The sequence below is a fragment of the Salvelinus alpinus genome, chromosome 14 (assembly GCF_045679555.1).
Source record: "Salvelinus alpinus chromosome 14, SLU_Salpinus.1, whole genome shotgun sequence".
In the NCBI taxonomy this organism is placed as follows: Eukaryota; Metazoa; Chordata; class Actinopteri; order Salmoniformes; family Salmonidae; genus Salvelinus; species Salvelinus alpinus.
This window is the reverse complement of record NC_092099.1, coordinates 13,743,622-13,756,986: the sequence shown is the minus strand read 5'-3', so window position 1 is coordinate 13,756,986 and position 13,365 is coordinate 13,743,622. Positions and strand designations below refer to the sequence as shown.

Below are 13,365 nucleotides of genomic sequence, written 5' to 3'. Positions count from 1 at the left end.
ATTGCGATGACATTACCATGAATGCCTATCTCTCCTCATTCCAGATGGAAAGACTGCCCGACAGACAGCATGTTGTTTGTGTTAAGAGTCGAGCTCAGCGGTTGTCAGTATAATGTTTTATTTACTTATTCTTTGCCTTTCTCCAGGAAAATTGAAGAGGGAGAGGAGTCTCTGCTGGCTGCTCCTGTTCCAAGCCTTTTCCCAGAACTCATTCCCTCAACCGTCTCATCCCTCGTCTCCGATTGTTTATTACCCTCGACCAAAAGTGGCGCAACTCAGGTGAGCAGATATTTTATTTTACATAGACAAATAGAAAATGCAATGTCCCCCTGTAATGATTTCCAGTTGACATCCTCGGGCATTACATGTGATCCTAGAAGGGATGACACTGCCAGAAATAAAATAAAATAGAAACCAAGCCGCAAGACACGTGTACGTTCAAATTCTCGCATGACTCGGTCATACTTGGCATGAGCTAAAAGTCTAAAACTGCAGGGCGTGAGGACGCAGAACCAGTTGTATGAGTATGCGAAGCACACGCTGCAGAGAAATCGCAAAGAACATGTGACTGTGAGATCCTGACTTTGTAGCTAGATTCTGCATCAGCAATAGCGTTGCAATGAACAGTGCACTTGTTCTAATGGCACAACATGTACAACCGAAGAGCTCAGACAAGGGTCGGTGACCCAGTATTTATGTAGGCCTATGTGGTGGTGTTGTATCTGCATGCTGTTCTTCACCCTGCCATGGTCCGCATCCCAAATGGCATCCTATTCCCTATATAGTGCACTACTTTTGACCAGCTCTGTAAAACAAAAAAAGGGGGGGAGAAGAAAGCTGGCACTGGATCAGTGTTCACTCCTCACTGGACCCTGGCTCTGTTCTTTTCTGCTTGATCTCATCATATGGAGTTCCTGTGCTTAAGTGAATAACTTTCAGTGCATGCTTGGGTAACACTGTTAAATGTAAAGTGAAAATGTAGATATACATTCGCACATCCAAGTCTTCTCTTGAGTTGGGCTCGGGGATGGAACAACTGTTGAACATTTGATCGTGTGTGTGTGTGTGTGTGTGTGTGTGTGTCCCACATCTGTTGCTATGGGGTAATGATGTTGGGGAAAATACAGGATTAATCACAATAATTGCTTGCCAAAATTTTATTTTTGTAATGCCAATCCTGGTTATAGGTAACATTCCTTCATATGAACTGCTGACATTATTGAGCATATTATTCGTTAATTGTGGAGATAAAGTAAGATGTGCAAGATTTTTTTGAATATATATATTGTATACAATCGAGGTGAGCGCATTGGAAATGCTTTTGGCAGTTAATCTGCTTCTGTTCTGTGGGTGGCACTGCGTGATCTTTTTAAATGATTGGTCCCAGTCTCTCAAAGGCCCTAGAAGCCAGGTGGACAGGGGTGGTCTGCCAGTCACTGGGACAACAGTCCAACTTGGGATGGGGGGAGGTTTTAGCAGGTGGAATAGTGGAGAACAATTGGAGGTTTACTTAGTAGCAGTGAGAATTCCATGGTATAGCTATATGGACACAATCATTATGGTGCTTTTTAATGGTAAGTTTACAAACATATATATTATGATAAATAGAATTGAAACTTGTATTTCATTATGGTGATATAAGTATAGCCAATTATAATTGTAATGGCTCAGCAGATAATGAGAAAAGATGATCAGTTTTTACCTGGCCAAAAGAAAAGGAATATAGAGTGCATTTGGAAAGTATTCAGACCCCTTGACTTTTTCCACATTTTGTTAGGTTACAGCCTTATTCTAAAATTGATTAAATAGTTTCCCCACCGCAATCTACAAACAATACACCATAATGATAAAGCAAAGTGTTTTTTTTTGTTGCTAGTTTATTTAAAAAAAAAATATATATATATATATATTATTTCATTTACATAAGTATTCAGACCCTTTACTCAGTACTTAGTTGAAGCACCTTTGGCAGCGATTACAGCCTCAAGTCTTCTTGGGTATGACCCTACAAGCTTGGCACACCTGTATTTGGGGAGTTTGTCGCATTCTTCTCTGCAGATCCTCTCAAGCTGTGTCAGGTTTGATGGGGAGCATTGCTGAACAAGTATTTTCAGGTCTCACCAGAGATGTTCAAGTCTGGGCTCTGGCTGGGCCACTCAAGGACATTCAGAGACTTGTCCTTCACCCGTCTGAGGTCCTGAGAGCTCTGGAACAGAATTTCATCAAGGATCTCGCTGTACTTTGCTCCGTACAGCGTTCCCTCGATCATGACTAGTCTCCCAATCTCTGCCGTTGGAAAGACCTCCCCACAGTATGATGCTGCCCCCGCCATGCTTCACTTTAGGGATGGTGTCAGGTTTCCTCCAGACGTGACGCTTGGCATTCAGGCAAAAGAGTTCAATTCTGATTTCATCAGACCAGAGAATCTTGTTTCTCATGGTCTGAGAGTCCTTTAGGTGCCTTTTGTCAAACTCCAAGGCTGACATATGCCTTTTACTGAGGAGTGGCTTCTGTCTGGCCACTCTAACATAAAGGCCTGATTGGTGGAGTGCTGCAGAGATGGTTGTCCTTCTGGAAGGTTCTCCCATCTCCACAGATGAACTCTGGACCCATCGGGTTCTTGGTCACCTCCATGACCAAGGCCCTTCTCCCCCGATTGCTCAGTTTGGCTGGGTGGCCAGTTCTAGGAAGAGTCTTGGTGGTTCCAAACTTCTTCCATTTAAGAATGATGGAGGCCACTGTGTTCTTGGGGACCTTCAATGCTGCAGAAATGTTTTGGTACCCTTCCCCAGGTATGTGCCTTGTCCGTAGAGCTCTGAGACAGTGTCAATTCCTTCGACCTCATGGTTTGGTTTTTGCTCTGACATGTACTGTCAACTGTGGGACCTTAAATAGACCCGTTTTACCATTATGGGGCATTGTGAGTAGATTGAGGAATGTTTTATTTCCTCCACTTTTTAATAAGGCTGTAACATAACAAAAAGTGGAAAGTCAAGGGGTCTGAATACTTTCCGAATGCACTTTATAATAATTTATCAAGCCTACAAGCAATACAAGACCCTATTATTATGGTGGGAGATTATAATAAGTGTTTTAAATTCCTCAATGGACCGTAAAGGAAATCGCACTGCAAACGATCACCCTTATGCACTTAAGGAAATCACGAATATAATGGAACAAGTGGATATATGGAGGCTTAAATATCCTGACCTAGTGAGATATACAGTTGAAGTTTACATACACCTTAGCCAAATACTTTTAAACATTTAAAGTTTTTCACCATTCCTGACATTTAATCAGAATAAGAATTCCCTGTCTAAGGTCAGTTAGGATCACCACTTTATTTTAAGAATGTGAAATGTCAGATTAATAGTAGAGTGATTTATTTCAGCTTTTATTTCTTTCATCACATTCCCAGTGGGTCAGAAGTTTACATCCCTGCCTGTGCCATTAAACCCCTACAACTCATCCAGAACGCCGCAGCCCGTCTGGTGTTCAACTTTCCCAAGTTCTCTCACGTCACCCCGCTCCTCCGCTCTCTCCACTGGCTTCCAGTTGAAGCTCGCATCCGCTACAAGACCATGGTGCTTGCCTACGGAGCTGTGAGGGGAACGGCACCTCCGTACCTTCAGGCTCTGATCAGGCCCTACACCCAAACAAGGGCACTGCGTTCATCCACCTCTGGCCTGCTCGCCTCCCTACCTCTGAGGAAGTACAGTTCCCGCTCAGCCCAGTCAAAACTGTTCGCTGCTCTGGCACCCCAATGGTGGAACAAACTCCCTCACGACGCCAGGTCAGCGGAGTCAATCACCACCTTCCGGAGACACCTGAAACCCCACCTCTTTAAGGAATACCTAGGATAGGATAAAGTAATCCTTCTAACCCCCCCCCCTTAAAAGAGTTAGATGCACTATTGTAAAGTGGTTGTTCCACTGGATATCATAAGGTGAATGCACCAATTTGTAAGTCGCTCTGGATAAGAGCGTCTGCTAAATGACTTAAATGTAAAATGTAAATGTAAACATACACTAAATTAGTATTTGGTAGCATTTCCTTTAAATTGTTTAACTTGGGTCAAATGTGTTGGGTAGCCTTCCACAAGCTTCCCACAATAAGTTGGGTGAATTCTGGCCCATTCCTCCTGACAGAGCTGGTGTAACTGAATCAGGTTTGTAGGCTTCCTTGCTCGCACACACTTTATCAGTTCTGCCCACAAATTTTCTATTGGCTTGACGTCAGGGCTTTGTGATGGCCACTCCAATACCTTGACTTTGTTGTCCTTAAGCCATTTTGCCACAAATTTGGAAGTATGCTTGGGGTCATTGTCCATTTGGGAGACCCATTTGCGACCAAGCTTTAACTTCCTGACTGGTGTCTTGAGATGTTGCTTCAATACATCCACATAATTTTCCTGCGTCATGATGCCATCTATTTTGTGAAGTGCACCAGTCCCCCCTGCAGCAAAGCACCCCCACAACATGATGCTGCCACCCCCTTGCTTCACGGTTGTGATGGAGTTCTTTGGCTTGCAAGCCTTCATCAGACCAGAGGACATTTCTCCAAAAAGTACGATCTTCGGCCCCATGTGCAGTTGCAAACCGTAGTCTGGCTTTTTTATGGCGATTTTGGAGCAGTGGCTTCTTCCTTGCTGAGCAGCCATTCAGGTTATGTCGATGTAGGACTTGTTTTACTGTGGATATAGATATTTTTGTACCTGTTTCCTCCAGCATCTTCACATGGTCCTTTGCTCTTGTTCTGGGATTGATTTTCACTTTTCGCACTAACGTATGTTCATCTCTAGGAGACAGAACGCGTCTCCTTCCTGAGCGGTATGACGGCTGCGAGGCCCCATGGTGTTTACATTTGCGTACTATTATTTGTACAGATGAATGTGGTACCTTCAGGCGTTTGGAAATTTCTCCCAAGGATGAACCAGACTTGTGGAGGTTGAATTTTTTGGTCTTGGCTGATTTCTTTTGATTTTCCCAAAGAGGCCCTGAGTTTGAAGGTAGGCCTTGAAATACATCCACAGGTACATCTCCAATTGACTCAAATTATGTCAATTAGCCTATCAGAAGCTTCTAAAGCCATGACATAACTTTCTGGAATTTTCCAAGCTGTTTAAAGGCACAGACAACTTTGTATTTTAATTTCTGACCCACTGGAATTGTGATACAGTGAAATAATTAGTCTGTAAACAATTGTTGGAAAAATTTAATTGTGTCATGCACAAAGTAGATGTCCTAACCGACTTGTCAAAACTATAGTTTAACAAGAAATTTGTGGAGTGGTTGAAAACGAGTTTTAATGACTCAAACCTAAGTGTATGTAAACTTCCGACTTTAACTGTACATGGCGGAGACAAACCAAGCTAGTTGTCTTGACTACTTATGTCATTCTTGCTGGCACTAAAAGTAAAATTAATTGTTGATGGGGACAGAATGCGGTCGGACCATCAAATAATTGGCGTATAAGTTACTCTTACATAATTTCCACGTCGGCGAGGATATTGAAAATTTAATCAAAGCCTATTGGATGACAACTTGTTTTTAACCAGGACAGCAGATTTTATAACTGACAGCAGATCACCTTATTGTATGGGACACTTTTATATGTGCCTTTAGAGGCCATGCAGTTCAATGCTCATCTTTAAAACAAAAGCGATGTAAGTCAAAATAATTCATATTAAGAAAGGAAATATAGGAGCAGAATCCGTTAGAGGAAAAACAAAGGAGAAACCTTTTCAAGAAAAATCAAGTGTAATGTATTTTAAAAAATAAACCGAAATGGATAGCATATGGGGAAAAATGCACTTTCTTTTAAATGTTATCTTCAACATAGAAATTCTACCAAAAATAATTTACTGAAACTTGTTACAAATGACGGCGTCACCCATGATTCACCAAACAATATTTTGAACAAGGAAGCAAAGTACTTTAAGCATATGTTTTAGTTTGTCTCCTCCATCTCTACTAACCAAAGTTAATTGTAAGTATTTGTTTTCTATTAATAATGTACAATTAACAGCTGTACAGAAAGACTTATGTGAAGGCTGAATTACAGAGGAACTTGGAAAACTCCAGGGCTGAATGGCATACCAGTAGAGGACTGTTATTAGCATGTTTTTAACCACTCCTATAAAAATGGTAGATTATCACATACTCAACAAGGTCTGATTTCATTAATACTGAAACGGGACCCAAGTGGTAAATATATAGGTCCATTAAAAAAATTGGAGGCCCCTTACACTATGCAAACTGCATAGCGCATAGAATTAAACGGGTATTGTCGGATATTATTCATCCTAATCAGACAGGTTTTTTACATGGATGATACATTGGATCAAATAGAAGACAAGTACTGAAAACAGTATAACACTATGAAAAATCTGGAAAACCAGGGCTGTTTATGATATCTGACTTTTTGAAAAGGCTTTGGATGAAGTACCACTGCAATTTATAAACTCAGCAAAAAAAGAAACGTCCTCAATGTCAACTGCGTTTATTTTCAGCAAACTTAACGTGTAAATATTTGTATGAACATAACCAGATTCAACAACTGAGACAAACTGAACATGTTTCACAGACATGTGACTAACAGAAATTGAATAATGTGTCCCTGAACAAAGGGGGAGTCAAAATCAAAAGTAAGTCAGTATCTGGTGTGGCCACCAGCTGTATTAAGTACTGCAATGCATCTCCTCCTCATGGACTGCAACAGATTTGCCAGTTCTCGCTGTGAGATGTTACCCCACTCTTCCACCAAGGCACCTGCAAGTTCCCGGACATTTCTGGGGGGAATGGCCCTAGCCCTCACCCTCCGATCCAACAGGTCCCAGATGTGCTCAATGGGATTGAGATCCGGGCTCTTCGCAGGCCATGGCAGAACACTGACATTCCTGTCTTGCAGGAAATTACACACAGAACGAGCAGTATGGCTGGTGGCATTGTCATGCTGGAGGGTCATGTCAGGATGAGCCTGCAGGAAGGGTACCGCATGAGGGAGGAGGATGTCTTCCCTGTAACGCACAGCGTTTAGATTGCCTGCAATGACAACAAACTCAGTCCGATGATGCTGTGACACACCGCCCCAGACCATGACGGACCCTCCACCTCCAAATCGATCCCGTTCCAGAGTACAGACCTCTGTGTACCGCTCATTCCTTCGACGATAAACACGAATCCGACCATCACCCCTAGTGAGACAAAACCGCAACTCGTCAGTGAAGAGCACTTTTTGCCAGTCCTGTCTGGTCCAGCGACAGTGGGTTTGTGCCTATAGGCGACGTTGCTGGTGAGGACCTGCCTGACAACAGGCCTACAAGCCCTCAGTCCAGCCTCTCAGCCCATTGCGGATGGTCTGAGCACTGATGGAGGGATTGTGCATTCCTGGTGTAACCCGGGCAGTTGTTGTTGCCATCCTGTACCTGTCCCGCAGGAGTGATGTTCGGATATACCGATCCTGTGCAGGTGTTACACGTGGTCTGCCACTGCGAGGATGATCAACTGTCCGTCCTGTCTCCCTGTAGCACTGTCTTGGGCGTCTCACAGTACGGACATTGCAATTTATTGCCCTGGCCACATCTGCAGTCCTCATGCCTCCTTGCAGCATGCCTAAGGTACGTTCACGCAGATGAGCAGGGACCCTGGGCATCTTTTTTTATGTGTGTTTTTCAGAGTCATTAGAAAGGCCTCTTTAGTGTCCTAAGTTTTCATAACTGTGACCTTAATTGCCTACCGTCTGTAAGCTGTTAGTGTCTTAATGACCGTTCCACAGGTGCATGTTCATTAATTGTTTTATGGTTCACTGAACAAGCATGGGAAACAGTGTTTAAACCCTATACAATGAAGATCTGTATAGTTATTTGGATTTTTACGAATTATCTTTGAAAGACAGGGTCCTGAAAAAGGGATTTTTTTCTTCTGAGTTTACAATATTCTTGCAACCGGTAGGATGTTACAGTACGAGTCAAAAGTTTGGACACAACTACTCATTCAAGGGTTTTTCTGTATTTGTACTATTTTCTACATTGTAGAATAATAGTGACGACGTCAAAACGATGAAATAACAAATGGAACCATGTAAAAACCAAAAAATTGTTAAACAAATCAAAATATGAGGTTCTTCAAAGTAGCTACCTTTTGCCTTGATGACAACTTTGCACACTCTTGACATTTTCTCAACCAGCTTCACCTGGAATGCTTTTCCAATAGTCTTTAAGGAGTTCCCACATATGCTGAGCACTTGTTGGCTGCTATTTTTTCACTCTGCAGTCCAACTAATCCCAAACCATCTCAATTGGGTTGAGGTTGGGTGATTGTGCAGGCCAGGAAATCTGATGCAGCACTCATCACACTCCTTCTTGGTCAAATAGCCCTTATACAGCCTGGAGGTGTGTTAGGTCATTGTCCTGTTGAAAAACGAATGACAGTCCCACTAAGCACAAACCAGACGGGATGGCGTATCGCTGCAGAATGCTGTGGTAACCATGCTGATTAAGTGTGCCTTGAATTCTAAATAAATTAGACCAAGACACCAGCGAAGCCGCATCCACACAGTCTCACCACCACCTCCATGCTTCACGGTGGGAACCACCCCTGCGGAGATTATCCGTTCACCTACTCTGTGTCTCACAAAGACAGCGGTTGTCTCCCCACATTTTTGTGGGGACTCATCAGACCAAAGGACAGATTTCCACCGGTATAATGTCCATTGCTTGTGTTTCTTGGCCCAAGTCTCTTCTTATTATTGGTGTCCTTAAGTAGTGGTTTCTTTGCAGCAATTTGACCATGAAGGCCTGATTCACGCAGTCTCCTCTGAACAGTTGATGTTGAGATGTGTCTGTTACTTGAACTCTAAAGCATTTATTTGGCCTGCAATTTAAGGTGCAGTTAACTCTACCTCTGTTGCAGAGGTAATTTACCTTTCCTGTGGCGGTCCTCCTGAGAGCCAGTTTCATCATAGCGCTTGATGGTTTTTGCGACTGCACTTGAAGAAACTTTCAAAGTGCTTGAAATGTTTTGGATTGACTGACCTTCATGTCTTAAAGTAATGATGGGCTGTTGTTTCTCTTTGCTTAATTGAGCTGTTCTTGCCGTAATATGGACTTGGACTTTTACCAAATAGGGCTGTCTTCTGTATACCAACCCTACCTTGTCACAACACAACTGATTGGCTCAAACGCATTAAGGAAAGAAATTCCACAAATTAACTTTAACAATGAACACCTGTTAATTGAAATGCATTCCAGGTGACTACTGTACCTCATGAAGCTGGTTGAGAGAATGCCAAGAGTGTGCAAAGCTTTCATCAAGGCGAAGGGTGGCTACTTTGAAGAATTTCAAATATAACACTTTTTTTGGTTACATGATTCCATATGTGTTATTTCATAGTTTTGTTCTATTCACTATTATTCTAATTATAGAAAATAGTAAAAATATAGAGAATCTCGAATGAGTAGGTGTGTCCAAACTTTTGACTGGTACTGTGCATATTTCCCCCCAAAATTTGGGTGATTGGAAATGATGCAGGCAATTGCTTTGATGGAAGCCCCCACCCCCCTCCAAAAATATTATTATTATTTCCTTAAATATTTCAAAAAATCTCTACACTGCCAAGGGGAATGGCCTCTGAAATCCAGCTTCCCCGATTGGCCGACCATGCCCCGTCCACAACTCAAGGCCCTTTTTTGATCCAGAAAAAAAACATGCAAATATTTTTAACCAAAGTGGGGGAATAGGGTTTTGAAATTATTGAAATATGATCTTTCTTAGTGACAGTACAAAATTTGCACCACTTCATTTAAATGACAGAGCATTTTCTGCCCAGCGTCCTCTGAGTGACGGAGATTCCATTCAAATGCCTGCTGACTTGTAATAACTTCAGCTTTAAGCATAAGGTTATTTCTTATTTCGCTCCCTACGCAAATGTGTCAGATTTCACATACTGCATCTCTGATGAGAGCAGAGAATGGCGTGCGAAGTGGGACAACCAGACCTGTCACGGAGTGCACAGCGATTGCTGTTTCGCCGTTCAGAGTGCTCTGTACACACATTCAATTCAGATTATTATTTTTTTAATTCAGCTTGCACTGCGGCAAAAAATACAACATGGTCACAACTGTATTTGCAGTTCGTGATCTACAGAAATTCATTTGGAATTAGTGAAGTAAAACCAAAACAAATCTAATTTTTGATTTGAATCAAAACATCTTCCTTTTCTCATCGCAGGTCAGGTGCAATGCTGTTTTTGTACTGCTCAGATTTAATTTGAGCCAATGTTTAATTTGTGATGTATGATATATACGAGTTTACATTTGCTAAAATGGGAGCAGCTAAAAATGATGGTTGTGCTTCAAGAAACGACTGAACGTCAGAATGAAAAGTTTTGATATATATATTATCCCAGAGACTGTCAAGTCAGGCTGGCTGTGGCTTGTTCATTGACCACATCACCCATTCCCTGGAGGTGATTGGCTCCCTGCAGGTCTTAATTACACTCACACTAGGCATCTCTGGCTGGGGGAGGGGATGAGGCGAAGGTGGGGTTAGCCCAACTCAGACCTCTGACTCATGGTAAAGCCTGAAATTTCAGCGCTAACCGAAGAATATCAGCAGCGTTAAACCTTGCTCCTCAGCTTTGAACGAGATGCTTTCAGCATATATTTACTATTCTCCAGTTTGTTCCGGTGCCCACCATTGTGCGATTTTTAGAATACGTTGTGATTGTTTGTTCTCCTGTAGATGCCTGTAGTGCTTGATTATCTTCCCCAAATAAACTAAGCTGTCACTCTTCGCTTGATATGGCAGTCTCAAATGCGCCCTTTATACCCGATCCCCTTTCCACTTGACCCAGGATTCACACTGGGAAATCAGATAGTGATTGCAATTCTCTAATGCACCCCTGGCTCTATTGTTTATGAAAGTCCAGGGGATTAGCATGGATTTGTCATTCTCTTTTGATTTTCGAGAGTAACATTTTTCAATTTCTCAGCAGTGTAGAATGACACCTTGGTGACCTCAGGCTGGAACAGTGTGGCTCCTTGTTAGCCTGTCTCAATGTGCTCCTTATGTAACGCCGTGATGAGGGGTGCATTCGCACCTGATTAGGCTGACAGGCTTTCACTCAGCCTTTTGAGCTTTGCCATTGTCAAGAAAAAAGGGACTATGTCAGACTGCCCAGCTGTTTATGTGTCACAATCCCCCAGTCGCAGGGTCACGACCCATCTTCACAAGCACTTGAGAAACCGGTGACATCACTGCCCTAGCCTCCCTATCCCCATAAATGGGTGTGCCAAGTCTGTCTTTTGAATCCCCCAGTCGGTCTTTGAGGGTAGTCTGTTTCTAGGCAAAACTGCTTACTCTCAACATGTAAAGCTGCAGAATTAGTGTCTATATGTCATCAGATTTCATGATAAAGTAATGGGAACGCTTTACTTGTGTTTGAAACACTTTGTCCCACAAAAAGGTAGTGGTAGTGTTAAATGATAAAAGATATAGGGACAGGGCTAGAGTTAGTAGTGGTGGTGTCTGCCTTGGTGCTAGTTGCCGTGGCAATTGGAGCAGCCAGTGTGCTTGTGCATGATTGGCCAGGTTTTGGTTTACTGTGGTTGGCCTGAATGCCTGTTCGGAATTATTTCCGAGGCCCTTTGCTTGACATGCCTTTGTTTTACATGGGCTTTAAAAGCTATTCCAGTCGTGAGAAAGCAGTTTGCCTGAGCCCCTGTCAACTGTGCGTTTTCATAAGAAAGTCTATTGTGTATATCATTTGCCCTTGTCCATATCATTTTTGCTTCTCTGTCATATGTTTTATTGCGAGGAACCAGTTTGGCCACGCATTGTTTGAGTTCTACCATCGTTGTCAACATTCAATATTAAATGTTCAACTGTTCAATATTAAAATGTTCTTCAAGCGAAATCATTAATATTGTATGAAGTATTATTTAGAGGTGGAATGCCTGTGGGCGTTTAAATTGTTAGTTGTGTTTGTGTAGGGTAGACACTTTTATCACTGATTTATTACAATCGAACACAGTATTTGATGTTTGGATAAGTTACATACTGTGTAGTGACTGACAGTATATATGTTTAATCACAATTGTTCAATTATCATTTTCACCTTATGTGTGGGGTATTAACTCTGTGCATAGAATGTGCAAAATGTTGTCACTAAGAAAGACATAGGGGACATGGGCCAATGGCAGCCAGTGATTATGATGCCAGATGGGTTGATAAGGGGATTAAGTGAATCACGGTCTGTCCTATACTACTTCTGCTCCCTCAGCCATATCACAGGCACTTCTGTGACTACCTTGTGAAATAGAATACTTATGCACTTTGGATCATAACTTCAAGTCAGATCCCATTGGCAATGCCAGGGGACATGGCTCCTACCATGTCTTTGCAGCACCAATGGCCCTCTAATCCGTTCAAGGCTTTGCAAGGTACTGTAGGCGCTATGGTTGTTTGTGTGGTAGGGAACGAGGTTGTGATGAAACTCTACGTAAACCAAATTGTCCCATGACAGCTACTTGCAGGCCTGTCATGTGTTGTGATATTTTTTTGTGACACCTTATTTGTGAGATTGGTGGTTACGTTGCAATCAAATTGTTCAATTGCATAACAGTCATAATAACATGCATATCATTCTTATAGCCAATAGAAAGTGCATAATAGTGATTTCAGTCATTCTCAGAGGCGACTTAGATTTCACACAATAACGGGCACCATAGAATCTTAGTTAGGTTGATGTCCTCATGTATTCTGAGTCTTTTTAGATGTACCAAACAGGTAGAGTGGAAGGACTGGACACTGCTTGGCCTGTCATCAGACACACACACACACACACACACACAGACGCAGACAGACCGAGACCCTGCTTACAGACTTTTCTTTATATATGCAGTTGAAGTCGGAAGTTTACATGCACTTAGGTTGGAGTCATTAAAACTCGTTTTTCAACCACTCCACAAATGTCTTGTTAACAAACTATCGTTTTGGCAAGTCGGTTAAGACATCTACTTTGTGCATGACACCAATACATTTTTCTAACAATTGTTTACAGATGGATTATTTCACTTATAATTCACTATATCACAATTCCAGTGGGTCAGAAGTTTACATGGACTAAGTTGACTGCCTTTAAACAGCTTGAAAAATTCCAGAAAATTATGGCATGGCTTTAGAAGCTTCTGATAGGCTAATTGACATCATTTGAGTCAATTGGAGGTGTACCTATGGCTGTATTTCAAGGCCTACCTTCAAACTCGGAGCCTCTTTGCTTGACATCATGGGAAAATCAAAAGAAATCAGCCAAGACCTCAGAATTTTTTTTGTAGACCTCCACAAGTCTGGTTCATCCTTGCGA

At 42.2% G+C, this 13,365-nt stretch overlaps 1 protein-coding gene across 3 annotated transcripts in view; it reads left to right on the top strand.

Annotated features, from left to right (window-relative positions):
* The window catches only part of LOC139538451 (growth factor receptor-bound protein 14-like), a 56,430-nt gene that overhangs the window by 12,396 nt on the left and 30,669 nt on the right, over positions 1 to 13,365 (top strand). For all 3 annotated transcript variants that reach the window (XM_071340515.1, XM_071340514.1, XM_071340516.1), the window contains one exon: positions 147 to 279. In XM_071340515.1, coding sequence (XP_071196616.1) covers positions 147 to 279 — 133 coding nt within the window. The remainder of the gene's footprint in view (positions 1 to 146; positions 280 to 13,365) is intronic.